The sequence below is a fragment of the Molothrus aeneus genome, chromosome 1, assembly GCF_037042795.1.
Source record: "Molothrus aeneus isolate 106 chromosome 1, BPBGC_Maene_1.0, whole genome shotgun sequence".
Classification (NCBI taxonomy): Eukaryota; Metazoa; Chordata; class Aves; order Passeriformes; family Icteridae; genus Molothrus; species Molothrus aeneus.
The window spans coordinates 48,733,599-48,760,601 of record NC_089646.1 but is presented as its reverse complement, the minus strand read 5'-3'; the positions used below and the strand labels follow the sequence as shown (position 1 = coordinate 48,760,601).

The 27,003-nt window shown below is 40.7% G+C and overlaps 1 protein-coding gene across 3 annotated transcripts in view; it reads left to right on the top strand.

Annotated features, from left to right (window-relative positions):
• The window catches only part of STAC (SH3 and cysteine rich domain), a 72,553-nt gene extending 64,770 nt beyond the window's left edge, over positions 1 to 7,783 (top strand). For all 3 annotated transcript variants that reach the window (XM_066556704.1, XM_066556696.1, XM_066556711.1), the window contains one exon: positions 4,708 to 7,783. In XM_066556704.1, coding sequence (XP_066412801.1) covers positions 4,708 to 4,806 — 99 coding nt within the window. In that variant the 3' untranslated portion in view covers positions 4,807 to 7,783. The remainder of the gene's footprint in view (positions 1 to 4,707) is intronic.
• The last annotated feature ends 19,220 nt before the right edge of the window (positions 7,784 to 27,003 follow it).

Here is a 27,003-nt window from a genome sequence, read left to right as displayed (position 1 = left end):
TATAATATTTTCTCCAGCCTGTAACTTCTGCCCTAGACTACCCAAATTCATTACCAAACATTATACGTATACTTCTTTGTGTGATGACAGGCTCTGATCTGACCTATATTCACAAAATTTTAAAAAAATTCACAATATCTAATATATCATCAATATTTGGAAAAGCATCTCTTAAAATGCCTTTAAGGTGTTTGATCATCCTTATTTTTTAAAGAAGTCAAAATAATCTGCTGTTTGAATGTCTGTTTTTACGTTGAAAAAGATCCTACTCACACCTTTTCCTGGCTGCCTCTGACACCTACAGTCACACTAACACAAATTAGTTTAGAGCTGGGCTTTTTGTATTAAAATAACAACAATTGATTTTAAATTGTGCAAGTGATCTTGGGCAACAGAAATTATCCCAAATCGTGACATTTGTAACAAAATGGGAATCAGAAGCTCTTTGCCTCATCCGGAGTGCACTGTGAGTTTACATAGAAGTCAATGCAACATTTTGTGGTGGGTGTTTTACTAATGTCTCATATCCACAAGGTGGGCTTAACAAGGCAGGATTGGAGGACAGATCTACAAACCCAGGAAATCCACCTCTCTCAGGTCTTCTGATTAGCCTGGTTGCTTTGTTGCTACCTGCCTTTTCACCTCATTTCCTAGGAGTTACTTTTTGTCCCCATATTTTTGGGATCCTGTAAAAGAAGCTGAGCTTCTAAGAGTGTGATTCAGCTGTCTTTGAAAATCAGTTTTGTCACAGTGACTTATGCATTCAAATTAGAACACTTAAAAGGTAAAATCATCACTGAAAGCAATGTTGCAGCTCTTCATGTGCTCCCCAGCTCTATGTGCTGCACCTCACAGCTAGGCTAAAAGGGAATAGGGTTGTTTTCCAGCTCTCTCTGATTTGCATTGACATCAGTCTTGCTGAGAAGGGATGGGTGTCCCCATTCATTCAGGGATGCTGAGTGACACAAAATATTTGCAAGAGTCCAAAACAAGGGCACAGATCATCCAGTCTAGTCCAGGTCTTCTTTAAAACCTTCAGTGATATAGGCAAAACAAGACAGTGTTCTCGGTCCAAAAGTTAGTGAAACAACTGATACAAAACCCTTCATCATCATTTGCGCTATGACTCTATGGGCATGGAAACTGAACTGCTCAGCATTTCCATCACAAGGCTCAAACAGGCAAGGACCTTGGTGCACTGGCAGCAGCAGATACAGAAGCTCACAGTGTCCCTGTGCTGTCATTCTTGCAAACAGAAAACCTGAACTTGCAGACCTCTTGACCTGGCACTCTCTATGGGCTCCAAGATAGATCTTGAAAATGTACTGCCCTCGTAACCAAAGTCCTACTTCATCAGAACCAGTCTGTGGCTGTCAGATGGGTTAATTATGTGGAAGAAAGAAGAGCTGCAAAAAGTTACAGCAATTTCAAAATTACTGCTCAGAGAGAAATGGCCATTTAAGCCCAAATTCAAAGCACAGGATTTAGAACAAGAATGTCCATGCAGGTCAAAGGACAATTTCCTAATTGCACATCTCCCCCACCTGCTCAGGGCTGACTGACAGATAAAAAATTTTCAGGGCAGCTGTTGACAAGTTCAGACAACAGTCACAATCTGAATGTTTCAGGGGGTTTTTTACTATTTTTTTAAGATAATGAGATGAAAGAATGGGGAAGCAACTTTATAATAATAGATCCCACTTTCAAATAATTCTGAAGATAACTTTTTGAGTGAGAAACAGCCTGAGATATGGTTCCTTACCCTCTGGCTTACTCCACTACTAATCTCTTGAGCCAGAGTGCAGGGGAAAAATCCCAACAACCCCCCCTTTGTGTTCCTACCAAATTCACTGAAGAGTGGTTTCTGTGGCTCACTTTTGTAGTCAGGCCAGCAGCTTGCCACCCAAAGCATGCCAGCATGAGTAGCTGCCATTTGAAGCAGCTTCCACCTTAATTCAGAAAACCATAACCACCTGTTGGTACCTGTGGCACCTTCTTCCTTCACAACCATCTTCTTTGCCATCTCTCATCAAGGCTAATCCTCAACAACAGCTGATCCATCAGCTGAAATCCAAAATTCTGGATGCTACCATGTCCTCATCGGTATTACTCTGAATTTACACCTATGTAAGAAAATCAAGAGCCAAATCTCCAGGCTACAACTTGTGATATAAATCCATGGCAGCATACATAAAAGGGGATGAGAGCAAAAGTGGCCATAGATGGTATTTTATTCAGTCTTCTCTGAAAAGGGCAGAATTTGGAGCAGCTCCAGGGCTTTGCAAAGTTCCAGCAGCTGTCACAGACCCAGGAGACCTCCTGAGTGGCACAGGATTATGAAAGTGTGACATTTTGTGGCCAGCTTATTCTGCCCCTGAACTCTAACCTTCCTTGGAAAGTAGTGAGAAAAAACTCTGCCATCTGGGGTCTGGCATGTGTAAGGCTTAGTGTCTTAGTATTAGAGAATTTCAGCTGGAATTTGGGAGAATTCAGATCAGTGTATTGGTGTGTAGAGTGAGAGTTCTCACATAAAGGCATTGTACACCTCATGCCCAGTGAAGATCTAAAGTTACCACTGTAGCAGAGGAGCACTCAAATGAGCAACAACAACAAAAAAAAAAATACCCCACTCCACTGAAAATGGAAGAAATCTGCCATATTTTTCACTCCAAAAACAAAGGAAAACAGTATTCAGAAAACTCAGTATTTTTCTTTTGTCCACAAATCATTCTGCTGACAATACAAGACAACAGGGGAAACCACTCTGTTCTTGCAATATGTTCTGCACAAGCACCAGAGAGGTTAAGCAAAAAAATGCACCAGGTTTAATGAGCAATGTAGACCTGCTAGAGATGTGATAATTTTGGGGTTCCTATCAAAAAGCTAGAATTCTTGCAGATATCTTCAGTTGTCTGCATTGAGAAATGCAATGATGTATTGAATCACTCCTTTTAACCACCCAGCTTTAGTTATGGAGAAGCTGCAAAGGCTCATGGCAGTAGGGATCAACTGAAAAGGGGAACTTTTCAACTAATGTTCCTTCCCACACTTGAATAGTCCTCCGTGCCTGGCTATCCTTAGTCTTGTGCTTCTTTGCAGGCTTTTTCTCTCATAATTTCTTTCTCAGAGACAGAGACCACCATAAAGCAGTAGTTAGAAACACCTTTCACTGTCCATGTGCTTTCCACTCTCTGTTTTGAATGGTGATGGGACTGCAGAGAAAGCAGATGCTGTGCTGGGAATTCATGACATAAATGAGCTTGGCTGTTTTGCAACAGAACCTAAACTAGCCAGCATCAATTCTAGACCTCTCCCACGCTTTCCATGTGATTTAGCCCAAACAACAATACATTATTCTTTCTAATTGCATGTCAGCCCCGTTGGTGTGCTCAGTCATTCTGCCCCAGGGATCCAATTCCATTAGTGTTGAGTAGGCAGGATAAGTAAGAAAATTAACGAGTCCATTTTCTTTCCAAAACTTTGTCTGCAGGTACAGAGATCCACCTACATATTTCCAAATACTAGAGGTGGTAAATGTGAAGCGGCTTCACCACCTTCTTATAACTTTTCATTTCCTTCTGGCAGCATCAGTGCTACTAGTAAATTTTATGCAACAACAGGACAGGCTGGCCTAGAATTCAGACATGGTATTTAGGTGTCACCCATAATAGTCATGCTCAAATGGATTTATCCAGGAATACATTAGAGCTATTTTTGTTCGTTTCATATCCTGTGAATTATTATAAATAAACATTGTAAATACTTATCAGACAGAGATGAGTGTTAGTCCAGATAGAGGGCTGGCACTGACATCATGAGAAATCAGTGTGTGGAGTGGTCTCAATAGGACTGTCAGTTTTCCAGCTATATTTTAACCTTGTTTGACTAGTAGGAAATATATAGTTCTTTGGCACAGACGTTTGAAAACAAGTCTTTATTTGGTGTGGTGCTGTGCCCAGTCTAATGTGCCTGTGCCACTAGGCCTTCAAATGGCTCAGCCATTACCAGATGTTTCAAGAAGGACCTTAAAGTGGAATGCCTGAGATGAGAAAGGTCAGGAGGAAATGAAAGTCTTTGCCAAAGTGTAATATTTGTGCTGTTACAAAGACCACATGGTTTCATGACTGCTTCCCTGTGGAGCAGGTGTTATGGAAACTCTCTCAAAGAGCTGGATTTGGGTCACACATTTTGGTATCCAAAACAGGCAGGTGCGAGGGCTGAGTAAATGTCATAATCCACTGCTGTCTCAGAAGTACGAAGGCTCCTTTAACATGCAAAAGAGGATATGCATGTATTCAGGTCAGCTGATACAAGGACCCATGATTACTTTTCACCATTAGGTGCTGAGGAAGTCAGATAGCTCATGATCTGAAATACCCATTTTTCTCATACACAGACAACTTCAGCATGATCATTACAGTAGCTGAAGTCAACATTCAAGTTTCAAAATCTTTTATCCACCACAAAGTCCCTAACAATTTTGATATCTCTCATGCTTATGTGGCACTTCAGGGAGACAGGGGAAAGGTAAGTCTCTAAATATGTGAGTTTGAGATTCTTATCAAAGCAGTGAGAGTCCAACAGGGATTGTTCTACTTATAGATGTAACTAGCAGGATGTCTAGCCTGCCTGATATATACCCTGGAATAATTTGTCTCTTTGATCATGGCAAAGAGTTTAACATTTTGATACCTTTTTTTTATTCAGATTTGTGTGACTTCTGAAAAGGAACACGATGGCTTTATCAAGGTATACAGCGGGAAGAAGAAAGGCTTTGTCCCCATAGACGTCTTAGAAAACATCTGATTCCAACAGCCCACTCCCTGCAGTGGGAGCCCTTTGTTGGCAATGCCTGTCTGCCTCATCTCACACTGTGTCAACCCAGATGGGCTGTCTTGCAGATGTTCAGGGAAATTGTGAGAAAACTGCAACAACACGAAGAAAAAGACATTTAGACTGCCACGGCAACACAAAAAAATATGAAAAGTTGAATGTTTGAAAGAAAATGTAGTCAGAAACCACCAGGGAAATGAGAGGCCCTTGGATTGTAACAGGAATAAGGTAAGGGAGGGCGAAGAACAAAGTCTGGGCTGATTTCTGGTGCAAGATGGCTGCTACAACCCTGACGGAGACAGACAGCTTGTTCTGAAGGACTAAACTAGCGTCCTGTTCTTGTGTCTTAGAAAATGTTGGACTGCTTTCTTGTTTGAAGTGTGTATTTTGGGGGAGGGGGGAAAATACCGTTCAAACTGTCCTTGTACTACAGTCCAATGCTTGTAGTAGAGTGTGGCTGTGGTTCTACAGATTTGTCCCCAATACCAACTGAGTTTCAGCGTTTAGTCCTGGTGTTTAGTCTCACAAAAAATAAGTTTGGAGACACCGTGTGAATGTCAGTTCGAGAAATGCACTGTGCGCTGGAAGCTGGCAACTTTCTCTTTCTGTGCAATCTTCCCATAGGAAAGAGTAGCAAATTTGTGTGTCCTTTGTTTTCTCTGTATATGAACAAAAGCTCTCAGCGTATGTTGGGTGTGTGTTGGCTGCTCTCATAGGTCACAAAAATAGCTGATCCTTGGATTCACGAGCCTGCTTGGAAGCATCGCTCTGTGTTTCCTTCACCCTGAACTGGTGATACAGAAAATGAGTAAAATGCTGGGAGACAGCCACAGGCTTGAAACATTTTATATTTTTCTGTGTTTATTGCACTTAAAACATTTTCTATATTAATCCTATTTATAAAAAAATAAAACAGTTATCTAACCCACTGGAAGGCTGAAAATATTAGGAAAGGACAGGCTGCACACAGGACTGAAGTCTGTAATTATCAAAATGCAGAACTTGTGACAGAAAGGCACTGGGTGTCTTGGTGGTATGTTCGCACACCAAAGCTCTCTTCTCCATTTGCTAAATAGAAGTTTTGCAGATTCAGCAGTAAATACACCAACATAAATTTTTCCTTGGCATAAACCACCATGATCACCCCTTGAGTATTTTCCATGCTGGTGAGACTGTGCAGATATCCCTGTTTTGTCCATATAAGCCTCCATCTTCAAATGTGTTCTGGGCACAGGAACCTTTCAGGGAGCAGTCTCTGGGACCTGGACGTCTTGACTAAATTACACAAGTCAGTTGGTGCCAATTCTGTTGTAGAGCAGGGGCCTATGATATTTGAAGAGAGAGAACCTAATTTCCAAGTATTTAATTGGATGTAATTGCACCAAATACACTTAAACAGCTTAGCATGTATTATGATGTAGACATTAAGCCCTATCCTAAAGCTCCCTGCTGAATTCATGCCTTCTTTGACTAGCTTGAAACTAAATGCCTGTCTTTTCTGTGACTAACCACAAATTGGTGTCCTAAATCCTGCTGCTGCATGCCAGGCTAGTATATGCCTTTGCAAAGTTGATGCTCTTTCTAAAAACAGCAGCTGCTGATCCTGTTCCCATGTATTGAGTCAGGTTGAAGCTGTGTTGAATAGCCCAGGTCTCAGTAGCTGAGTTGCCCTATTTGAATTGCTGACTTTGCTCAAAGCCTTATAAAATCCAGGTGAACTCTACACTTGACCAGAAGTTGTCAGAGTAGATTGGTCTTCAGTCTCTTAGAGACATATTTTGCTGCTCTTATACATCGTTTATTGCAGAGGAAGTTGCAGGGCTGCCAGCTGCTGAAACACAGCCCTTTATAATGCAACCAGTCCATATTGATTATTAACAAACTCCTGGCTGATCAAAGCTATCTGATTTCATACCTTCTGTGGGAATATCAGCAGGGGTTTTTTTTGACTTCAAACAACATTTGCTCAGCTCATTTTCTTAAACAACTAATGAACTCAGTGGGAGAGGATTCTGATAATCCTTAAAGATCAAGAGGAAAAGCAGTAGAGACATATTAATCCAGTCTGCTTTATAAGATTATTTTATATATATATATATATATATATATATATATATATATATATATTCACCCATTCAAAGGAAAAACTCAAATGTTTGTGACAACTGAAATATTTGCTACTTTTGATCAGGCCTGTCAAGTGGAGAAAAGGAAATCTGTATTAATCTATACATATGTGCTATTGTTTACATGATTGCGTCATACTGTGATTCCCCCTTTTTCAGTCTTCTATGACTTTGATTTATCCCCACAATGTGCATCATACTATTCAAAGAATTATATGAATATTACCTACAGATCGCAATGGCCTTTAATCAATGTCAGTTTTATTCCTTTTGATACTGAGCAATAAATAATAAAGTGACTGAGAAAAAACAAAACAGGCCTTATGTGGACTGCATTACATCTGAGAAACTATTGCTTCTGAACCAAAGCTTTCATGTTTATCTTTTCTTTGTGTTTTTGGTTGCTTGCTTGATTGCTTTTGTCTTTTTACTGGGCTTTTGCTGCCATTCAATATGTAGATGTAATTTATGCCTAATTTAGCAAGAAGCACATATCATACATGAGTCTTACTTTAAGCATGTGATTCATTGGCTATTTCCATGCTTAAAGCTGAAGTACTTTGCTAAATTAAGGTCATTTTACTCAAATTTATTTTGGATGCCTTACTCTTAATCCAGACAAGTATCTCATCACTTTTTTTACTACCATATGCAGTTTGCAACAGGTACTGTGTTAGCAAGCAGTTAAAAATCAGACAGAAGATGGAATGGATTTTATCTGACATATGTTAAGAAAAACTGAATTTTAGGAGATAAATGCTGCTCAGATTTAATTTAATATTCTGCTTAATAAAGACTATGTGATGGTTGGAAGGAGAATAGAAGTGTATGTGTCTTGGCTTTTTTGCATCAGACTATGGAATTTTCAGTTACCCAACTTGAAGCACAGTCACTGAACCCATCAGCAACAGATGTTACTGAGCATTTCCATTTAAAATTTACAGCACTTGCACTTGCCACATTTAGCAAACCATTTCTAACGTATTTCTGCAATGTATGTAACGTGGACTTAGAGGGAAGTTTTGTGGTGGGGCCACCCTGAGCACTTGTTTCTGGCATATCAGAAAGTAGTTTTAGCCATTTAACATCTCATCACAGCATAAAACTGCCTATAGAATATCTTCCTATGTACTGGGAACAGCTGAACAACATGAATTGAGTATGAGCTGCCCAAATCATGATCTTCTCCCTTCAGTAAATAACACAGTATCACAGTTTCTTCTTTCTCTTCCTGCACTTGGACTCAGTGACTCCATCTGGAGATGAGTGCTGCAGCACAACACCATTCAGCTGTGGATTCATTGCCCCAGTGGAACTACCACACTTATGCCTACAAACTTTGGATACCTTAGAAATGCTTACAGTCCTTTTTTCTAATCATTTGTCGAGATTTGATTGACTAAATATAGCGCTCAGTGCCATCAGAGGAGCACGCACAGGGCTGGCAGAAAGTGTCATGGGAGACTTGGAAGAGCTGCAACCTTCTAAAGAAGCCACTGGAGACCATGCAGGTTTTCTAAAATGGAACTAGACAGATGTCTTTGTAAAATTAACCCAACTCATTTATCTTAAATATGTGCAGACAAGTCTGATTTATTGAGCATTTAAAAGACATCTTTCTTTTGGTAAAGGATGCTGAATAAATGCAGTATGCCATATCAATCTTATCCTATTTAAATCCAAAGTAAAAGAGAACCCTTAAATGCCATAGGGACTAAAGTTCATTATTTTGCAAAAGCCTTGTCAGTGTTACTCTTCTCCCAAAAACCTATGATGTCATTTGTCTGATCTATTTATATCTGCACCAGATAACACCTGACTACCACATATCTTGTAGTTTTTACAGTGCCTCTGACGGTACTGCTCATTATTATTGTTAGAAATGAGGAAAGAGATGCATTTTTTGCCCTCTTTCTTTTTATAGAATTTCTTTTGCTGGCTGGTGGGTAAGGGTCGCTTCCTAAATAGAACACATAAAATATAAGGAGGGAGGGGTGTGAATGATATTCCCATGCATAGTCCTGTATTTTGCTCTACTACAAATAGGATCAGACCAACACGAGTGTTTCATTTCATATTTGAGGCATTTCATAATAAATGTGATCCCAAATTATCATCCAGATTTTGCACACTCCATTTTGCAATGCAAGGAGAATAAATGTTTTCCCCAGTGGGAATATATGTCATCACAATGTTGAGTTTTCCATAGCTAAAAAGAGCATCTGGATCTAAGAGGTACATGGGAGTTATTTTTAAAGCCATCCTTTATATAGAAAACTGCTATGTGCCTGGAGAATGAACACTTTACAGGGCTGGTACAAAAGAGGCCCAGAAAAATTTTAGTAGGACTGCTGCAGGTCAGCGTGTACATCCATCTCCTGAGTGCCCCAAGAAACTCTGCACAGCACTTGCCTACGTTAATGTAATTTTTTCAATCAAATGAGCTTAAATTAATTTCTTATTTTATTCATGTACCTACAAACAACACATGCATAAATATGTATTTATGTCTTACATACATTACCACCAATCCAATTGCAAGAGTACATTCCCTTAAAAATCTATCATGACTGAATTTTTCCTTATCTTAGTGTGCTCAGGACCAAGTTACAGTAGTGGATGGTGCCCAGTAAGTACTGAGACAGGCAGCTAGATGGGCAAAGTCTAGAAGTTTTATCTGTATTAGACAATGTGTATAATATATAAAGCCAGAGTTGCAGCAGTTGAAATGGAAATAATGCAATACATCGAGCAGAGTCTAGATGCTCACTGCTCTGAAGTGCACGTTGTTCATCAGGCAAAGACAGAGGACTGCATGCCATGTACAAATTGGCAGCCTGAAAACATCGTCAGAACATCATGTAGATCATACTGCTTTGACCCAGTGACTCACAATAATGAGATACTGAAAATAAAGAATGACTTCTCCTGGGACACCTGAAGGAGAGGAAGCCAGGAGGCTTTAAAATGTGTTAATCAGTCACACATGCACACCATGAGAAGCACACCTAAATCTACCTTCATTAGAATGAAGTAAATCAATGTGTGCATAATTACTATGCTACCAGCAGTTTTCCAGCTGACAGGGTCAGAGGCTGACAACACAAAACTGAGGGACCACGAGAGTTGTTTCAGCTTTGCATGACAAACAGGAAAAAAATGTGACATAGCTGTGGGTAAAATTCAACGTTTAACAGAAGCAGTGCAGCAGTGGTACTGAAGTGAACCCTTCAATTTGTGTTGTCTGTTCCATGTAACCCTCTCTCCCTGGCAGGCCCAGGCAGCAGATCCCACCCCTTGCTCTCTTCCAAGGGCAGCACTGCAGGAACATGGGCACAATTGCAAAGCAAAGCTCTGGGCTCTTTCCAGACTGCCCACCCCATGCCAACAGAGCCAGCCACTCTTCATTTCAGCCACTGTCTTTCCAGCCATTCTTCATTTCAAGGGCCATGCCAGTTCAGCTTCTGGCTGCCAACTGCTTGCCCTTGTGTCTAGGAGAAGAAAATAATAATAATAATGATGATGATGATGATGATAATCCCAAGGAAAACAGCAGCCAAACAAAGCAGCAGTCCCCAAAACCTTGGAGTGTGGCCTTCCTGCAAAAAATGGTGGTTCTTTGTGCCTTCCTGAGAGGCGTCACTCACCTCTTCTGCTCCTGGTCCTTCTCTGTCTGGGCAGGTTGCAGCATCTTTCTCACAAGCTATCCTCATTTTACACCTACTAAGTCTCACTCTGTTCTGCCAGGAGAAACCTTTCAGGCCTATCCAATGCATCTGCTCTGCTAAATGTTTGCTGTTGACCTAGTTGTCCCAAAAAAGGGAAATCTGGTGCTGGCTTGGCCCTGGCTCAGCAGCCTTCCCACATGGACATTTATGAGCTGCTTGAAAAAGCCTCTTTCAGAGGGGTGTGGGTCTGCTGTGAGCCCCATCCCCACTGGCACAGGGTCCACTTCCATGTGATGAAGGATGGAAGGGGGAAAACTATCTTATTTTGAGCCTTTGGAACAAGTCTGTGTCTCCAAGCCCAAGTGTTGCATTAGTCATACTAAACATGGAAGAAAAACTTCTGGTTTTAGCCCATCCACATTCTTCATTACTCTGTATAGCCACATTTGGGCTCAAGAAATGCAGAGTGACTGCAAACCTTCCTTGCTTTATCTTTCATTCACTCCACATCCAATCGGCTGTTGCCTTGTGTCTTTTAGCGCAGTCTTGCAAAGGTGTCCCTGCCCTGGCTTTTCCCTTCCTGTCACAAGTGATGCTTTCTGTGTATATTATCCAACATCATACACCTGTATCTCAGCCAGGACTGAATATGGCCAGCACAGCCAACTGGTTTGCAAATTCATCCTGCTGCAAGGCCACATAGGGTCATGTGGGTTCTTTAAAATTCCAAGGTGGGCAACTTAAACATAAGTAGACCCTAGATAAGTACTGGGAAGCTGAATTATTTGACTTGTGGAATTGAGTGTGATCAGACCTCCATTTGTGTTATTGGTACTTATATGGTTTGTAGCATTTTACCATGTAAATAAAATGGTAAATGCACAAAAATAGTCAAGACAAAATTAATAGTGAGTAATCTATTATTACCCCTCATCTTATACCTGCAGCTTTTAAACTGCCTGCTGTAGTTTTTTCTGTAGAGATGCATACAGTCCTGTGGCTTCTGGAGGTTATTGTAAGTACAGTATTATTAGTACAACTGGCAGGCAAATCTGCTTTACTGACATCCTGGAACTAACTCACAGGTGCTTTATGGAATGAACATAAAATATGTTTCATTGCTTTACATAAATCTTCATTGGATGCTAAGGCATTTCTTACACTTTCCTTAGGAGTGCAAAAGCTCCCACATACCCAGACTGGAAGACATTTCTTCCTGAAGACTACAGCACCAAGAGCAGTCCTATCCTCCACGTCATTTGCAAGGGTCTGCTCTCTAAAGACCTTAGAGACACCACAAAGAACCTGTGCTGATCCTCCACCCAAGTACCAAGGAGTGCAATGGGACATGCTAGCCTGCATGAATATTAATGGACACAGCTTCTGTACCCTGCATACTTGCATGCATTTTGATCAAATAAAAGTGGCAGGCTGGGCACACCTGTATCTATGTAGCTTTTTTCTTAGGCTGGGTCTCAGCTGCCCTGCAGCAGGGCTGGAGTGCAGGGTCAATGTTAGCTGTGTAGAAAGCACCACTCCCCATTCTGGGGTCAGGAAGCACCTGACCAGGGTTGTCCATATTGTATTCACAGGCCATGATGCTATAGTCTGGTGGTTTCTCAAAAATCCCTGTGGCCTTTATGTTGGCTCATGTGACATTAGTAAAGTTTGTGAAAATACAGTCTGCTTCTCTGCATAATGCACCTCCCAGCACACAAATCCTATCACCATAACACATGAGCTGAGAGATTAGATTCTGGAGCAGACACACAGTTCTTCATCTGACTGCACTGTACTCACCCCTCAGACTTCAGTTACACGAGGTCTGCTAATTGAGATGGAAGCACCTTAATTTCTTGAGTTTTGAGTGTTCTTTTAGAAGTCTTCCTGCTTCAGTGCTCCCATTACGCCCCTCATAGAGTTAGCTCACTAGTCACATTTAATGCTAGCAATTAATGAAACAATCTGCAGCAGGCCAGGGGCATCAAAGGAGCCTCTTGTCTTCAGTGATCTGTGAGTGAACTCCTCTGCTGCCAGATCAGGGTAGCATTGGGTGGTAAAGGTAATAGCAATGGTCGCTTTTGCTCTCATTCTTTTGCGAGGGTTCCAGGTTCTGCCTCCAGACTAAGCCACATCGTCAGCCCCTAAAAGTCAAGCATCACCAGGTAGTGGTCTTTGCATGTTTAAAGATCAGGATGATACCCTCTGGCCCCTCAGACGAACACTACCTTCATAGCCAGCTTTTAAAAATGTCACCCTTTTATAAGTCAGATTTCACTTTCTTTTAAGTAATATCACTGTTGCCTTGGTCTCAGACCAACCAGTCAAGCAAATTCCTGACAAGTAGGCAGAGCAGCATCTAATGTAATGTTGTAGTCTCTGAGCCTCTCCATGAAAGGATGAAGAGTCAACAGCTGCTTAGTGGAAATCCAAACACAGGTGGGGTAGGTGCCTTGCCTTCCCCCACCATTTTGGGAGCCAAGGAAGGAAGAGCTGACAGTGCTAATGAGCAATGTAGCAGGTGATGTAATTATCATCTGAGAGCCTGCGTAGGATGAGGCAGATGTTATTTTTAGGGTTCATTGCTTTATTAGTGGCACCTGCTAACCAGCTTATGTGATCCACCCCTTGGCACACCAGATACAGACTACTATTAAATGAACTGGTTTGAGTCAAATCAAATAACTGTAGGTGATACCAAAGCCGTACTCAAGGGTTCTCTTAAATAGTGGGAGTCCCAGCAGGAACGGTAAACAGGGACATAAAAGACTCTTAATTAAGTAAATATGCCATTCCTGCTTCCTGAGAATCTGTGATGCTGTCATGAATCTATTATGTCACCATAAGTCCCTTATTCTCAAACCAGAATCATCAGCTTTGCACAGAGCTGCTGAGGAATGGTGACTCTCTACTCAGCTGCAGGCTGAGCATAATCTAGTTAACCATGGGTTTGAGGTTATTGTAGGAAAGAGGGACCAGCTGGTGTTCACCTGGTCAATCTGTGTGGCACTGAGGGATGGAGGCAGCTCTCACCATGGAGGGAATGGCACAAGGACCTTCAAGCATGCAAAAGCCACAGGTGATTGTCAAATCACAGTCAAGCACTTGAAAATATGCCAAATATGACAGATCATCACTCAAATAGGCAGGATATGTTTGAGTGCTCAGTGTTGCCCCAGAGAAGATGAAGGGAAGCAAGAAGACTTTCTGAATCAATTTAATCCCCTGTTTCCTGCATGGAATATCACAACAACAATTGTATTCTGTGTGAAGTTTGGATCTCTGTTCATCTTTGCTACTGAGAGCTAAGAACAAGTGGACAAGAAAAAAAAATCCATTAAGCATGGGACAAGGAGTTCAGACTGTAAAGCACTTTGACTCTTGTACCTCTTAATTCCAAAGTGTTTCCACAAAACAGACAGTGGGCAGCAATTAGTGCTCTATAAATCACTGTAGATTGAATTAGATTAATTCTGAATATACACACAGAAAAAGCATTGTTCTTGTTCTTAAGCTTATCTAGATTTTGAGGAACAACTTAAGAGCTTGAAGGAAGGTGGTGTTAACAGTGTCAACAGGCACAGAAGAAATCTATTTTGTGCTTCGACTACAACTTGACAAGAGAAAAGAACTTAATCTTTTCAAGTTGTGTACCCTCATTTAAATATTTTTCTGGTAATTAACACCAGGCACCAACAGAGCTGATGTTCCTTGAAGAAGAGTGAAACATTATTACCCTTCTTGTCTTCCTTCCTGAAATGACTGAGGTGAAAGAAAGGTTAAAAAAGAGAGTCTTTTCTTGGTTGTCTTATTTATCTTTTGTCTTTCACATTGGTTCCAGGAATGGAAAGTCATTAATTATCTATCAAGACTGCATATAGGAGTTGCCTTGGGGTTAGAGAGGACTGGAGAAGATCATTTAAGCATGACGATTAATTGAAATGAGTAAAATGGGGACAGATTCTTCATTTAAAAGTAAGTAGCAGGTGATAGGCAACAGATTTGGACTGCTATTAATAAAAATTGAGTGAAGAAACTTAGCTGATGAAGATGGAAAGTAGAAAATTAGTTATAAGGTAAAAAGAAAAAAACAGTTAAAGAATGGAGAAGAAAAGTTTATAGTGATAATCCCAGTTTATTTATTGTTTTAAATTATTCAGCTGGAAACTTCTGGCTCTGCTTTTCTTCCTTATTGTGTTAGCTGTGTCAGTACTACACAGATGAAGCAGTGGGAGCCAAACAGCAGCACCTTTCAGGCTCCCAAAGAAGAGCACTTCAAGCAGTGATTGCATTATGCACATCTGTGGCAAAGTTTTCTCTCCCAGTTAGACTCCGGAGAAACTGCAGGTATATATCCTGGAATGTTGCAGCTGCTGAGTTGCATGATCTCTCTTTTTATCTTTTGGTGGTTTTATTTACCCTGTGCTTTTGGCACAGCTGCCAACAATTCCACCAGCCTTCTCTTCATGCAAACTTTCCTGTGTGGAAAGGTCTCCCTGGGAAGCTTCTGCTGACCACTCACCTCTCCCAGATTTCCTGCAGATTCACAGAGAGGGTTTTTACTGGGCAGACAAAATGACTGCAACATCTCCTGCTTTTCTGTCCTTTCTGAAGAAGGTGCCAAAAAACTGAGGCAATGGACTGCCTTGAAGAGCAAACACAACACAATAAATCCTGCCCACAATCTAAAAGTACTGACAGGATTCCTATGAGGCCTTTCCTCTGAAAAGTCTTATGTTAAGAACAACTGGACTGAAATCTTTTTTGCCAGGTTCAGCGATAAAAAGCCTGCATTCAGAAGAGTCATTGGGAGATAAGATTTGACCAGAATGCAATAATTTAACTGCAATCAGCTTTCACATGGGCTACTTTCACCTCTTCATTGAGTTCAATACATTCTCTACTAAATAAATTTGGTGTACCATACCCAAGCAAAATGCAAAAAATTTCCTGATGGCATATTCTAAGTTAGAAGCTCAAAAAATCCCAACCTCAGCTACTACAAATTGCCATTTCTATAGCAAAATGGCATTAGAAAAAAATTTAACATGACAATGGATACTGTTTCTTTTTTACTTAGATGTTTAAAGACAATGTAGGGGCTACAGGGTTATGTGGCGTCAGTTTGCAGGGTTTGCTGTTCCTCCCTGTTGAGACTATGTGTTTTCAGCCAAGGTCTGGTACAACACAGGGAAAACCCACTGTGCTGCTGTCACAATCCAAATTTGCCATTGGAGCAGCTGCCACAAAAACCCCTTGGTCTCAGAGGAAACTTGAGAAAGGGAAAAGTTTCCAGGAAGAAAAATTAATTATAAATTCATAAGTATCATCAGCCGACTATTAATTGTTTCTATCTAGAAGAAAGGAGGAAACAGGACTAAGATTTTATTTCAGAGACAGCCATATTTTCAGAATTTCTCTCCATTCTCTTACTGAATAACTCACAGTCTTTAAACTAGGGCAGAGGAGTTTTCATCTTCTCTGCAACCCAAATGTCCATCTCTTATTGAATTCTGGCATGCAACCATCAAAGGTCAGATCCTCTAGGAAGTTACCTCTTGGAGCAGACTTTGGTCCTGGAGTGGTGGTTTCCAGATAAATTAGTAATTACTCTATTAGTAATTGCTATTGAATTACTAAATTAGTAATGAAGTTCACCTTCATTAAAAAAAAAAAAGGGAACTGAAAGAGTCCCCTCTGAGTTGTGATGGGTAGCTTAATAAAAAGACATCCACCCACCTCTTGGAGCTGACAAGAGATTCCTCTGCTACATGTGTGAAGAATCTAGTCATGACTTTTGAATTCCTGTTGAATAAAAGAGCAATTTTGATAAATCTTCTATTCAAAGTTCAATATGTGGTGCTATAATCATTTTTGCATAAATATCCTGTTCAGCTCCTAGGCTAAAGCATGCAGAGCCAGGTTGATCTAGAGCATCAATCTTGAGGAAATTGGAGACATTCATAATAAGCTCTCAGACATATTTGCAATGCAAAGATAAACACCATTTATGCATGACTTGGCTCATACTAAGTCTTGAAAGACTGATAGCACCCAAAGCAGCTGTGAGTGAGGTTCACACAATGAGCTGTCATTTAGTGGACATTATACTAATTACAGTCCTGCTGGCTGCAGAGAGGAATTGTTCTGCAATGATCTGTGATGTCTTCTAAGGCTGCTGTAATCACATGAATCATATTTTCATTAATTGGAAATAAATCTCAAAGAACTGCAAATAAATCTAGGGGGGAAAAAGAGTTCAGGTGGCAGTTTCATTAAAATTGAGAACTTGAAACTAGCTCTGCTGCAACATGGCAGATTCCACTTTCCAAAACGATGTTTTCTTCCAATGTGTTAGCTGGTACAATTCTTTTTGCATGCACTATTACTGCTCAGTATATGGGGCATGACTCATGATACAGAATGATAGCTAGAGAAAATTGAGCTTCTGAAAAGTGAAATTAAAGTGGAAAAGCCAAAGGAATAAATAATTCAATAGACAGACATGTCTGGAGCATACAAATGAGATGTCTCAGGATAAGTTTCAGCCTGTCATCCAACCCCAGAAGTGGGCTGTGGACATACTTTATCTTTCTAGCATCCTAAGGGAAGAGTCAGATAACTGTATGTGCAGCATGAGGCCACCTGCTACCAAGTGCAGGTGTGCTGGTACCTGAGGATCAAACACTTGTATTTTTTTCCAGCATCCTCTTGCCTTTAGTCCTCTGATAAGCAGTCCCAGACTACCAGTCAGCTCACCCCCCCTGCATCCTGCAAGGACAAACACCCACAGCAATTCACAGCAAAGTGATTCAGGTCTCAGCACTGCAACCCATTCCCACTCAGCAAACCTCCTGCTTGCTCTGGGTGTAGTGGGTCCAAGAACAGCCACACACCTTCCCTTGGGAGGAAAAGCTGCAGTCCAGATTTGACCCCACAGTAAAGATCCCTGTGGTACAAGTACCACGACAATTTTTTAAATGTTATTTCTGATGGTTTGTTTGTTTGGGGTATTTTATTGAATAATCTGACTTGAACATTTGTTTCAAAGTTCTTCCTATGAACTTTGTATTCGTCAGGTGGAGTCTCTTATGGCATTATGTGACTTCAAGCACTGCTTACAACTAATAAATATTTGTACAAACTTTGCCCGTTTTTAAGGAAAATTCTTTTTTTTACTTCCAGTATTTCACACTGAATGGAATACATATGCAGAGCACAGTGCATGAGCTGAGCACAGCATGACTTACCACCTCTGCTTCTTCCTTTGGAGAACAGAAGAGATGGCATGTTTGGCAGCTGGAAGGCAAACAAAGAGAAGGAACAGTCCTCTCTAATCTCTTGCTGCTGTAGTGGCTCTGTAGATATACACACAAAACTAAGTTAATTATCAGGCCTCCTTTTTTTTCCCAAATGACTATCACTCTGAAGCAAGATGCAGAGGCTGATGTTATAAAAGGGTGGATGGTTTTAAATTGAATTAAAATAAAACAATAACTTCATAATGGCTTTTCCAGAACATAAGCACCCTTCTAGAAAAAACATAATCAGATGTTATTGTAAGAGCTGATAAGCTTTCATGCCCAAATTGCCACAACACTGAAACCTAAATCCAGACAACTCATGTATTGTTTGCTATCCTTAGCATTTCACTGGGCATGCCACCTGCCCTTTTGTTCTACCTTGTTTTCCATACTCAGAATTGACTGCTAAAACTCTTCTCAGAAATGCCAGGATATATGTGCCCAGGAAAGTCATCTTGTGTTGGCCCACCCACTCATCCTCCCACTTTAGAGACATCTTTTGTTAAATCAATTCCACAGGAAAGCCAACAGAGCAGGTTACATCTTTCTTTGAGCAGTGCCTATAGTACTTGAGCTTTGACCACCCTTGAAACAACTGGGAGTAAAATAACACTGACAATGGCCTCTGTTATCCTGAAGAAGAGTGGAATCTCAGAGAAATAAATGAAATACTTCTGCTCCATCCTTACTTTCAATATGATGGCCTTCATCCCCATTGAGTCAAGTCCCAGAAGTGCCATTGGGGTTTTGTGTAGGCAAAAGTTATAACTGTCAAAGGCTCATGGCTCAGACCAAACAGGTCCGAATCCTGCTTCACTTGATCACTTGAGAGTCTTGAAAGGCTCTCGCAGAACTGCTAATGTTGATGCTGAAGTTCCAGTTCAGCACTAGGCAAATACAGCTCTAATCTTTTTGGAAAGCCAAAACAAGAGATACTACAAGGAGGTGAATCACCTGTAAACAGACCCATTCAAATACCCTGCGTTCTGACAGTCCCCAGACACAAGATCTCTCCCAGACAGACCTTTAGAGATACCACAGACCTTCAGATCAGGACAGTCACATCCTGGAACTCACTGAAAAGAATGCAAGTTCTACAGGTTTCCCACACAGCACAAAAGAAGTTTCAGCAGGAAGCCCTAGGGATTCAATAAAAAATCCTAGTACACATTTTAAAAATTAATATGTGACCTGCTGTAAGGGAGATTGTATTACCTGTGCAGGCAACACAGAGAAGTTGAATACTAGCTACAGAACTAGTTGCAATTTAGGTGCTGAAAAACCTAGTGCTGAAAAAGGCATAAAAAATGATGTCAGACACATCAAAAATTACTTTCAGCAAGACAGTTACTCAGAAACTCATCAAAAACATGGTTTCAGAGTGAGTTTTTTCACTTGATGTTATTGCTTTCAGAGAGCAAGACCAAGGCCAGTGACAAGTTCTTTCAGCCAAAGAAGACATAAAAAGCACCAAGACCTCAAAGATTAGAAAAATTCAGATTTTTCTGAAATGTTTTGAGCTGCAAGGGTAACTGACTGATTGGACAAGATGCCAGAAGAATGATAGAGTTTGACAAAGAGAAGACTTAGAAAACCATCTTCATTCTGCACAGAAGCTTCTAGGCTCAAAAAAGTAGTTACACTGCAAGACCAGGAGTAACACAGGAAATGTGACAGACAGTATAAGGGTCATGTCAGAACTTAACCTCTGAACTATCATTGAAAATCATTGTTATTAACCTGAAACATAAAATAGTATTCGATCACTGAGATGTGTTTCCCTGCAAGTATCCTTACTCCTATTCAGAGTATTCAAAGAACAAAAAATAACAAGAAGTTTAAATTACTTTAAGCACTAAAAATGGCACTTTGTCAAGAAAAGCTGCACAAGTGTTTACAGCATTAACCAGAGTTTTCAATTCTCTGACCACAGTTAATCTCAGCCTCAAAACCACTGAACAGTCAAGTAGTGACTAGGAGAGGAAGGGGAGCAGGGGAAGGGTTTGATGTCACACAGGGTGTCAGAGCAACCCTAACAAAGCCAGAGAAATCACAGTAATGTAAAGCACATTTAATATAAAACACACACATATTGCAAACCATACATATTCTAACTGTGGGGATTGTGCCCATGCCAACATGACTGGCACATGATTCAGCAGCAGTGAGAAGCAGCCCTGGCTGCTGACAGACACCTGCCCAGCCAGTCCTGTATTATGCAAAAGGCTTCCCCCTAAAGCACCCTCCCAGCCAGGGAGGCTCAGCAAGCACTTGTAGGACTGGCATTGAAGGGAAGTACCACAAACTAATCCAATAATCCAACTTGTGTTCTCCTATACCCTGAGGCACTGGTTTTATGGAGGAAAAGGTGGTGGGACCAGACAGGTTCCCTTGGTGGCTAGACCTGGCATGGAGTGATCAGCCATATGAGTTCCTGTGTCACTGGTGGGAGCAGAAGACATGGTGGTCGGTGTCTGCTGGAAATGACACAGAACATTCCTGATCAGTGCTTTGAAAGCAGCTTTCCTCTTTTTCTACATAACTATGCAATCTTTTAGCACTGTCCTGGGAATTATCCTTTTTCCAGTACCCTGTTTGACTTTGTTGTTGATGTCACGGAAAAAAAGGAGTCAGTTGTTTACCAGAGCATTCGATTTCTTATCAGCAGATCTGGCTATGAATAATTATATCACTTATTAATACCATAGTAAGCCAGCTAATGGGCTACAGACGCCTCACAAATAACAGGATGAGAGAAGAAAGGGCAGATTGGCAGGAGGTTGTTTGCCTTTGTGAGGGTTGAATTATAGAACTGGCCAGGATTCAAAACTATGAATCATTAAGAACATGCACACAGCAATTTTACATCAGTGAGCTCTATTGACTGCAGAGGAGCTAATATTGATCTGCTAAACATATGGGAATGGGGAATCAGGTCCCACATAGATAAAAATGTGTTTTAATGTCTGTCCTTTGAATTGTGTTGGTTCCCTGAAACACCCCCACATTTCTGACATCATGACCAGAGCTTTACCCAAAGCCTTTGAAAGGACCTATCCTTTTCAGGTTCAGGGTAACAGAAATCTTTGAAACAGGACTGGAAACAAGATCATTGTGAGTTACCATGCTTATCTTGTCTTGTATCTCTCTTATCACATTAGCTCAGTTTGCAGTACCTACACTGATGTTTCTGTTAAAGGAGGTGTTTCTGAATATAAAATAAAAACAATTAAAACATTACCGTGCCTTTCCTTAGTAACTGGGATTTATCTTCATTTGTGTAAATGGGACAAAAAGTTTGCCTCACCAGGCTGCAGACATAACTATTCTGAACTCTGACATCACCAAGAAGCTGCTGTACAGCACTTTGTTCTTCACTCCTGAAAGGGAGGAAGAGTGGATGTTGCATTCAGGGAAGGGAAATCAACGAGGACTGCTTTTCTACCCATAAATACATTTCATTGTCCATTATAGGAGATAGCACAAATTAACCTAATGCTATTAGAGACTATTTCATGGAGCAACAGAAAAAAAATTAAACAGAAATTCTATTTAACCTGTTTTATTCACAGGACTTGGAGACCCTAGACTAACATCAATTAGACCAGGATCATATGGTCTTTCACCAGTGTGTTCTATCACAAGTTTGCATACAAATAACAAATAAGCATTTAGCTCACTGGCATGTAGAAGGTAAACAGTGAATTTGGATCTTAATTATAACATGAATTTTCTTTATGTGCTCAGTTCATGCCACAGGTCATACATGCACCTTGAGTACATATTTGCATCTCTCCTCAAATCTTAATATTTGCTTGAATTTGTTCATAAGAGCCCTCACCAACATAGTCTCTCCCACCTCCAATGACTTTGTGCTGGTACCCTCTTATTTTATTATTCCAAATATCTCAGTCACATCCCTGTCACTCTGAGCCACAGTACAAGCCTAGATAAATGGGAGCTGGACATGGTCCTCTTCTTTCATTCTGACAAGCAGGAGCACATCCACAAACACTCAACTGTCTCAGCAACCTTCAGTAATAATAATCAGCCCTGCTACTTGTTGAAATACAGACAAGAAACTCTCTGCAGGGTAGGGTTACTTGAAATACAAGACATTCTTCAATTCAAATGCTGATTTTCCATCTCTTCACTCTAAAGAAACAGGAGTGTGAGATATGCATCAGTTTCAAGGCAAACTCTGTTTGCAACATGACCTCCAAATATTGTAGCCCGTGCACCAGTAAACAAACTAAGCCTGATGGAAATCTATCATTTCAGCTTTGGCTATTGAAAACCGAGAATACATGTGATTTAATTTTCAGCTGTTTATGAAAAGGATAAACAAGGCACAAAGCTCTTTCATTTCTCCATTTAATCCAACCTGCCTCATAGAGAAATTGAGCCATAGCCCTTTGTTGACCCTTTTCCTTTGCTTTTATGTAAGAGAAAGAGGGGGAGACTAAAGGAAGTTTTAAAAAAACAAGAGAGATAAAGTGATGTCTCAAATGACCAAGGCATTAAAAAACATTCTAAACCACCAATTCACCTTAAGGTTTCCAAGTCTCCAGTTTCCCAGATCCTTTCAGGGAGCCAAACTTCATGCCTTGCTGTGGACCACAACATTACCAGCCTCTTCTACTGAGAAAGCACATAAGTTTTTAGATGATGGGGAACAAATGAATACTTGCTCTAAGGCTAATCTTGGCATGAGAGGTATCAGAGAAGGACTAATTTAGGGGTGATTTGCCTTGCGCAGACATTTGGTATTGTAAAATTTGACCACTTAAAGTCACTGAGTCACAATAATCTCTACATCTAATTGCATCCCTGCTTTCCCTAAGATGCTTTTGGAAAAAAACTACATCCCTGAAAATTTAAATTAGTGCAGAATATATTTGATATTTATAATCCATGTGCAGAAATCAATCTATTTCACCATGGAGAGGAGAGTGTAAGCCAATGGAAACAGGGCATGACAGAAGCTTTCTTTTACTATCAAGTAAAAGAAATAGTTGCATTTAATGCAACTATTATATACTTCTGAATAAAATGCAGCCTTTCTGACGGCAGTAGAACTGATCTGCACAAATGAGAAGAAAATCTAGCTTACAAAGCAAGAGATAAAAAAATAAATGGGAACCCTTATTTCCCTGAAATAAGATGGGAATACTTCATTTAAGGAAACTGAGCAGCTTCCAAGAACTTAAGGTTATTTATAGTACTTTTACAATGATCAGATCCGCACCTTTTGCTATATATTTTTAAACATAGTGAATCTAAAGTAGTTTGATTAAAAAGAAATCTTTGGTATGGGTTCAATTAATTTATTTTGCACAGGGCTTCTAGTACTTCTAATTATTTTTGCAATGCTCCTAACGCTTATTAATGTCCTCCCCTTCAATTTAACATTGTTCATTTCAGACAAAATCCTGGTAAAATTTTCACACCAGCTCTTCTCAGGCACTGTTACTGCTGGATTTAAAACACTGCACAATATGGAACATCTTGAACATCCTCAGACTTTAACAGGTCTTACACCTGCTGGACCTTGAGCAAACTCTTGTAGAGGTAACCAAGCCAGTCCAATTGGAAAAGGAAACTTGAAAGTTGCTCTGTCAGAGCTTCTGCACAGTGCAGCCACGTGGCTTGTTGAAAGGGAAGAACTGACCAGGAATGATGGGCAGAAACAAGAAAAGATTAGATCCTCCCCATTTGAAGGACAATGTAGTCTTTCAATAGCCACAGGGGTGGAAGAAGACTCATTTTAGAAGGGATAACAGAGAGAAGAAAAAATAATTGAGTGGCCATAAAGACATGAAAGAAAACAAGGCAAGATTCTTGCTCTTCTCCATCTGAGCTCTGGATACCATGAGGTTATCCCATTTTCAGTCTTGTGTTTCTCACCATCAGTTTATTTGATGCTGTCTGAAGTGATACAGTCCAGTGAAATAAAATATCCCCACTGCTCCTTTTCACACTGATCCTGCACTCTGCTTAGAGCTTGGATTTCAAGGTTTCCTATTCATTCCCTGTACAGAGAGCTAATTACCTTGGCTAGATGACAGACCATGATGCTCACAGTTACACTGACAAACCCAGAAAATCAACTGAGGATCACAAAAACTTCACAAATCCCTTTTCAATGAGATCTTAAAACAAAAATTCTGAAGAGAGTTGCCATTCTCTGACTCTTCTCTACCACCCAAAAGAATTCTGTCCAAGAAGGGAGCTGCAGAATGGAGACTGCTGTCAAGAAAATCAAATTTACAAGAGAAAGGGCTATACTGCTAACTTCTTAATGGGAGGCTTCAGTTACCTGCACTGTTCATTTGCTTTTTTAAACATGGAATTGGAATATAGATCTGATCATAGGAACTAAATTGAAAATAGGAACCTGTACGGTAAGTATTCATGTGATATTATTCATAATAGAAGTGGAGATAGAGCTGCTAATGGAATTAATGACCATTAATGACCAAGAGAACTGAAACTGATCCCCCAAGGGAAAGGATTTACACTGCTGCCTCTCCCTGCCCTCATTTTAAGACTCAAACTGGTTCACACTGTTAATGGGATAAATATTCAGCATTTTTCTCTCCTCTACCATCTGCCTCTCCTATTTTTACCTTGGCAGGCATCATTACCATAATATAGTCTCATTATGTTGTGCATTGGACCCAATTTTTAATGTTTAATAAGAAATCCTCCCTTGTCCATGTACTGCTGTTGAACCCAAAGGGACTATTTGTGGGGCGATTATTTACATAATTGAGGATTGTGCTACAAGACGTGGAGTTGACTTAGCAACATGTTCTCTGTATTTAATAAATTCTTGTAATATATTTATTAACCAAGTAAATATGTTGAAGCATAATGTAATCATTATTATTTGACTTTTTTTAAAAAGTGAGGAAGGCAGAAGGGAGGGGCAGAGAATCCCACACTCCCAATAACCACAGTGCAAGTCTCAGAAAAGTGGAAGGAAGGAAAGGAAGACACCAGGCAAACAGAATACTGAAGAGAGTCAATACAAAGGAATATTTAAAAAATTGTATGAAATGGCAAAAGAGCAACTATGATATGCAGTGATTTTGCAAAGCATCTAACACCATATCACAAAATCTCACTGTTAAAGTCAGATCAAATTGCTTTGGATGTGAACACAGTCACCTGGACACAAACTCGACAAAGAAGCTGTGAATTCTGGGTGACAACAGCAAGCAGCCACATGAAGCTGAGAATCACAGAGTTGTAGAATCATTAGGGCTGCAAAAGACCTCTGAGATCATCAAGGCCAACCATTAACCCAACACTGCCAAGTCCACCACTAAACTATGTCCCAAAGTGCCACAGACATTCACTAAACACTTTCAGGGACAGCATTTCTACCACTTCCCAGGGCAGCTTGTTCCAATGTCTGAGCACTTTCTCAGTGAAGAAATTTATCCTAATATCCAATCTTAACCTAAAGCAACTTGAGCCATTTCCTCAAGCTGCCTGTCCTGTCATGCAGTTGCTTGTTACTTGGGAGAAGAGACAGATCCTCACCTTGCTACTGCCTCAAGTATTTTCAGAGAGCAATAAGGTTGCCCTGAGTTTCCTTTTCTCCAGGCTAAACAACCCCAACTCTCTCACCTCTCTTTATTAGACTTTTTCTCCAGATTCGCCCCTGTCTCTGTTGCCCTTCTCCTGGCAGAGCTCCAGCACTTCAGCATCTTTCTTGCAGTGAGGCTCCAGAACTGGATACAGAATTCAAAGCCAGTTCTCACCAGTGCTGAGTGCAAGGGAATGATCACTGCCCTGGCTCTGCTGTTCTTTTCCATTGGACAGCTTTCCAGACAGATTCTGCCCATATCTGAGGTTTGGAGAGCAAGGACACTGTCGTAGTGTACCACAGGAGTGAATTTATAAGTTTGATTGAAAAAAAAAAATTGTATTTGCAGGTTTAGGTAAAAGGGAAAAAAGGTTGATGAGGAAACAGAGCAAGTAGTACTCAAGGAGAAATACACATATTGGTCAGAATGAAAGCACAGGGATTTAGATCTGTTGCAGTCTACTTACCAGTTTGCATTTCAATAAAATAACCTTTGCAAGGGGTGAATACCCTGACCTCAAGAGTGGGAATGAAACAGATTTCTTGACCAGGTTGTCTAGTTGTCTTTCCACAAAGAGAGACAACTAGACAACCTGGGGGACCACCTCAGGCCTGGAAGATGCACAGCCACACCCTGGTGGCAGGGGCTTGTGTCTGCCTCCTGCCCTGAGTTCTGTGCTCACAGGGGGCACCTCATGGTTTTCCAGGCCAACATCACACCTTCCTGCCATGCCTCACTGAGGTGTTTCTTGCCACCTCTGCTGTGCCTTCCCTCTCCATCAGCAGAGTTCCTCCATCAGGGTTAGGTCTGTGTGGGAAGGTTCACCCTCCTTCTTGCCCCAGGACATGTTTGCTGCAGGATGGGGGACAGGATGTGTTGCTGAGGGCAGGAGTGCCCCTGCTCCAGCTTCAGTTACTTCCCACCAAACTGGAATAAATAATTCTGGGGGCCCTTTCCACACCTCTCCACTGGAAGGGTAAGGAAAGGAAACAGAGAGAAGCAGAAATTAATTCCAGCTTGACTTCAGTGCACTTGTTAAGAGTGCTCCCTGCCTGCCAAATGAGAGCACCATGGAAACCGCAACAAGCAAATTAGTGAATTAGAAAACACTGATCTTTGCAAATTGTAGCTGTAGCCACAAAGCCCCATACAAGGAAAAAACACAAATTCAGAGGCACGCGACACAGATCTAATACAACTGCAGAGCTCCTTTGCCTGGCCAGAGAAGGATGTCTAATCACAGCTAAATGCAGGGATCTGAAGGACTGATTTCAGATAGGGGACTGGTGTTTTCTCCACTCTGATGTTGTGCTTTTGTTGCCATCAGATTCTTGCTATGGGAGGCTTTTGAAGAAAGAATTAAATCTCTTTCTCTCTAAACAGTTGTTGAATTTATAGTGAAAATCATAGAATTATTCTCCTTTCCAAATCACACTGCTTTTACAAGTGCCAGGTTCTTGCTTAAATAACAACA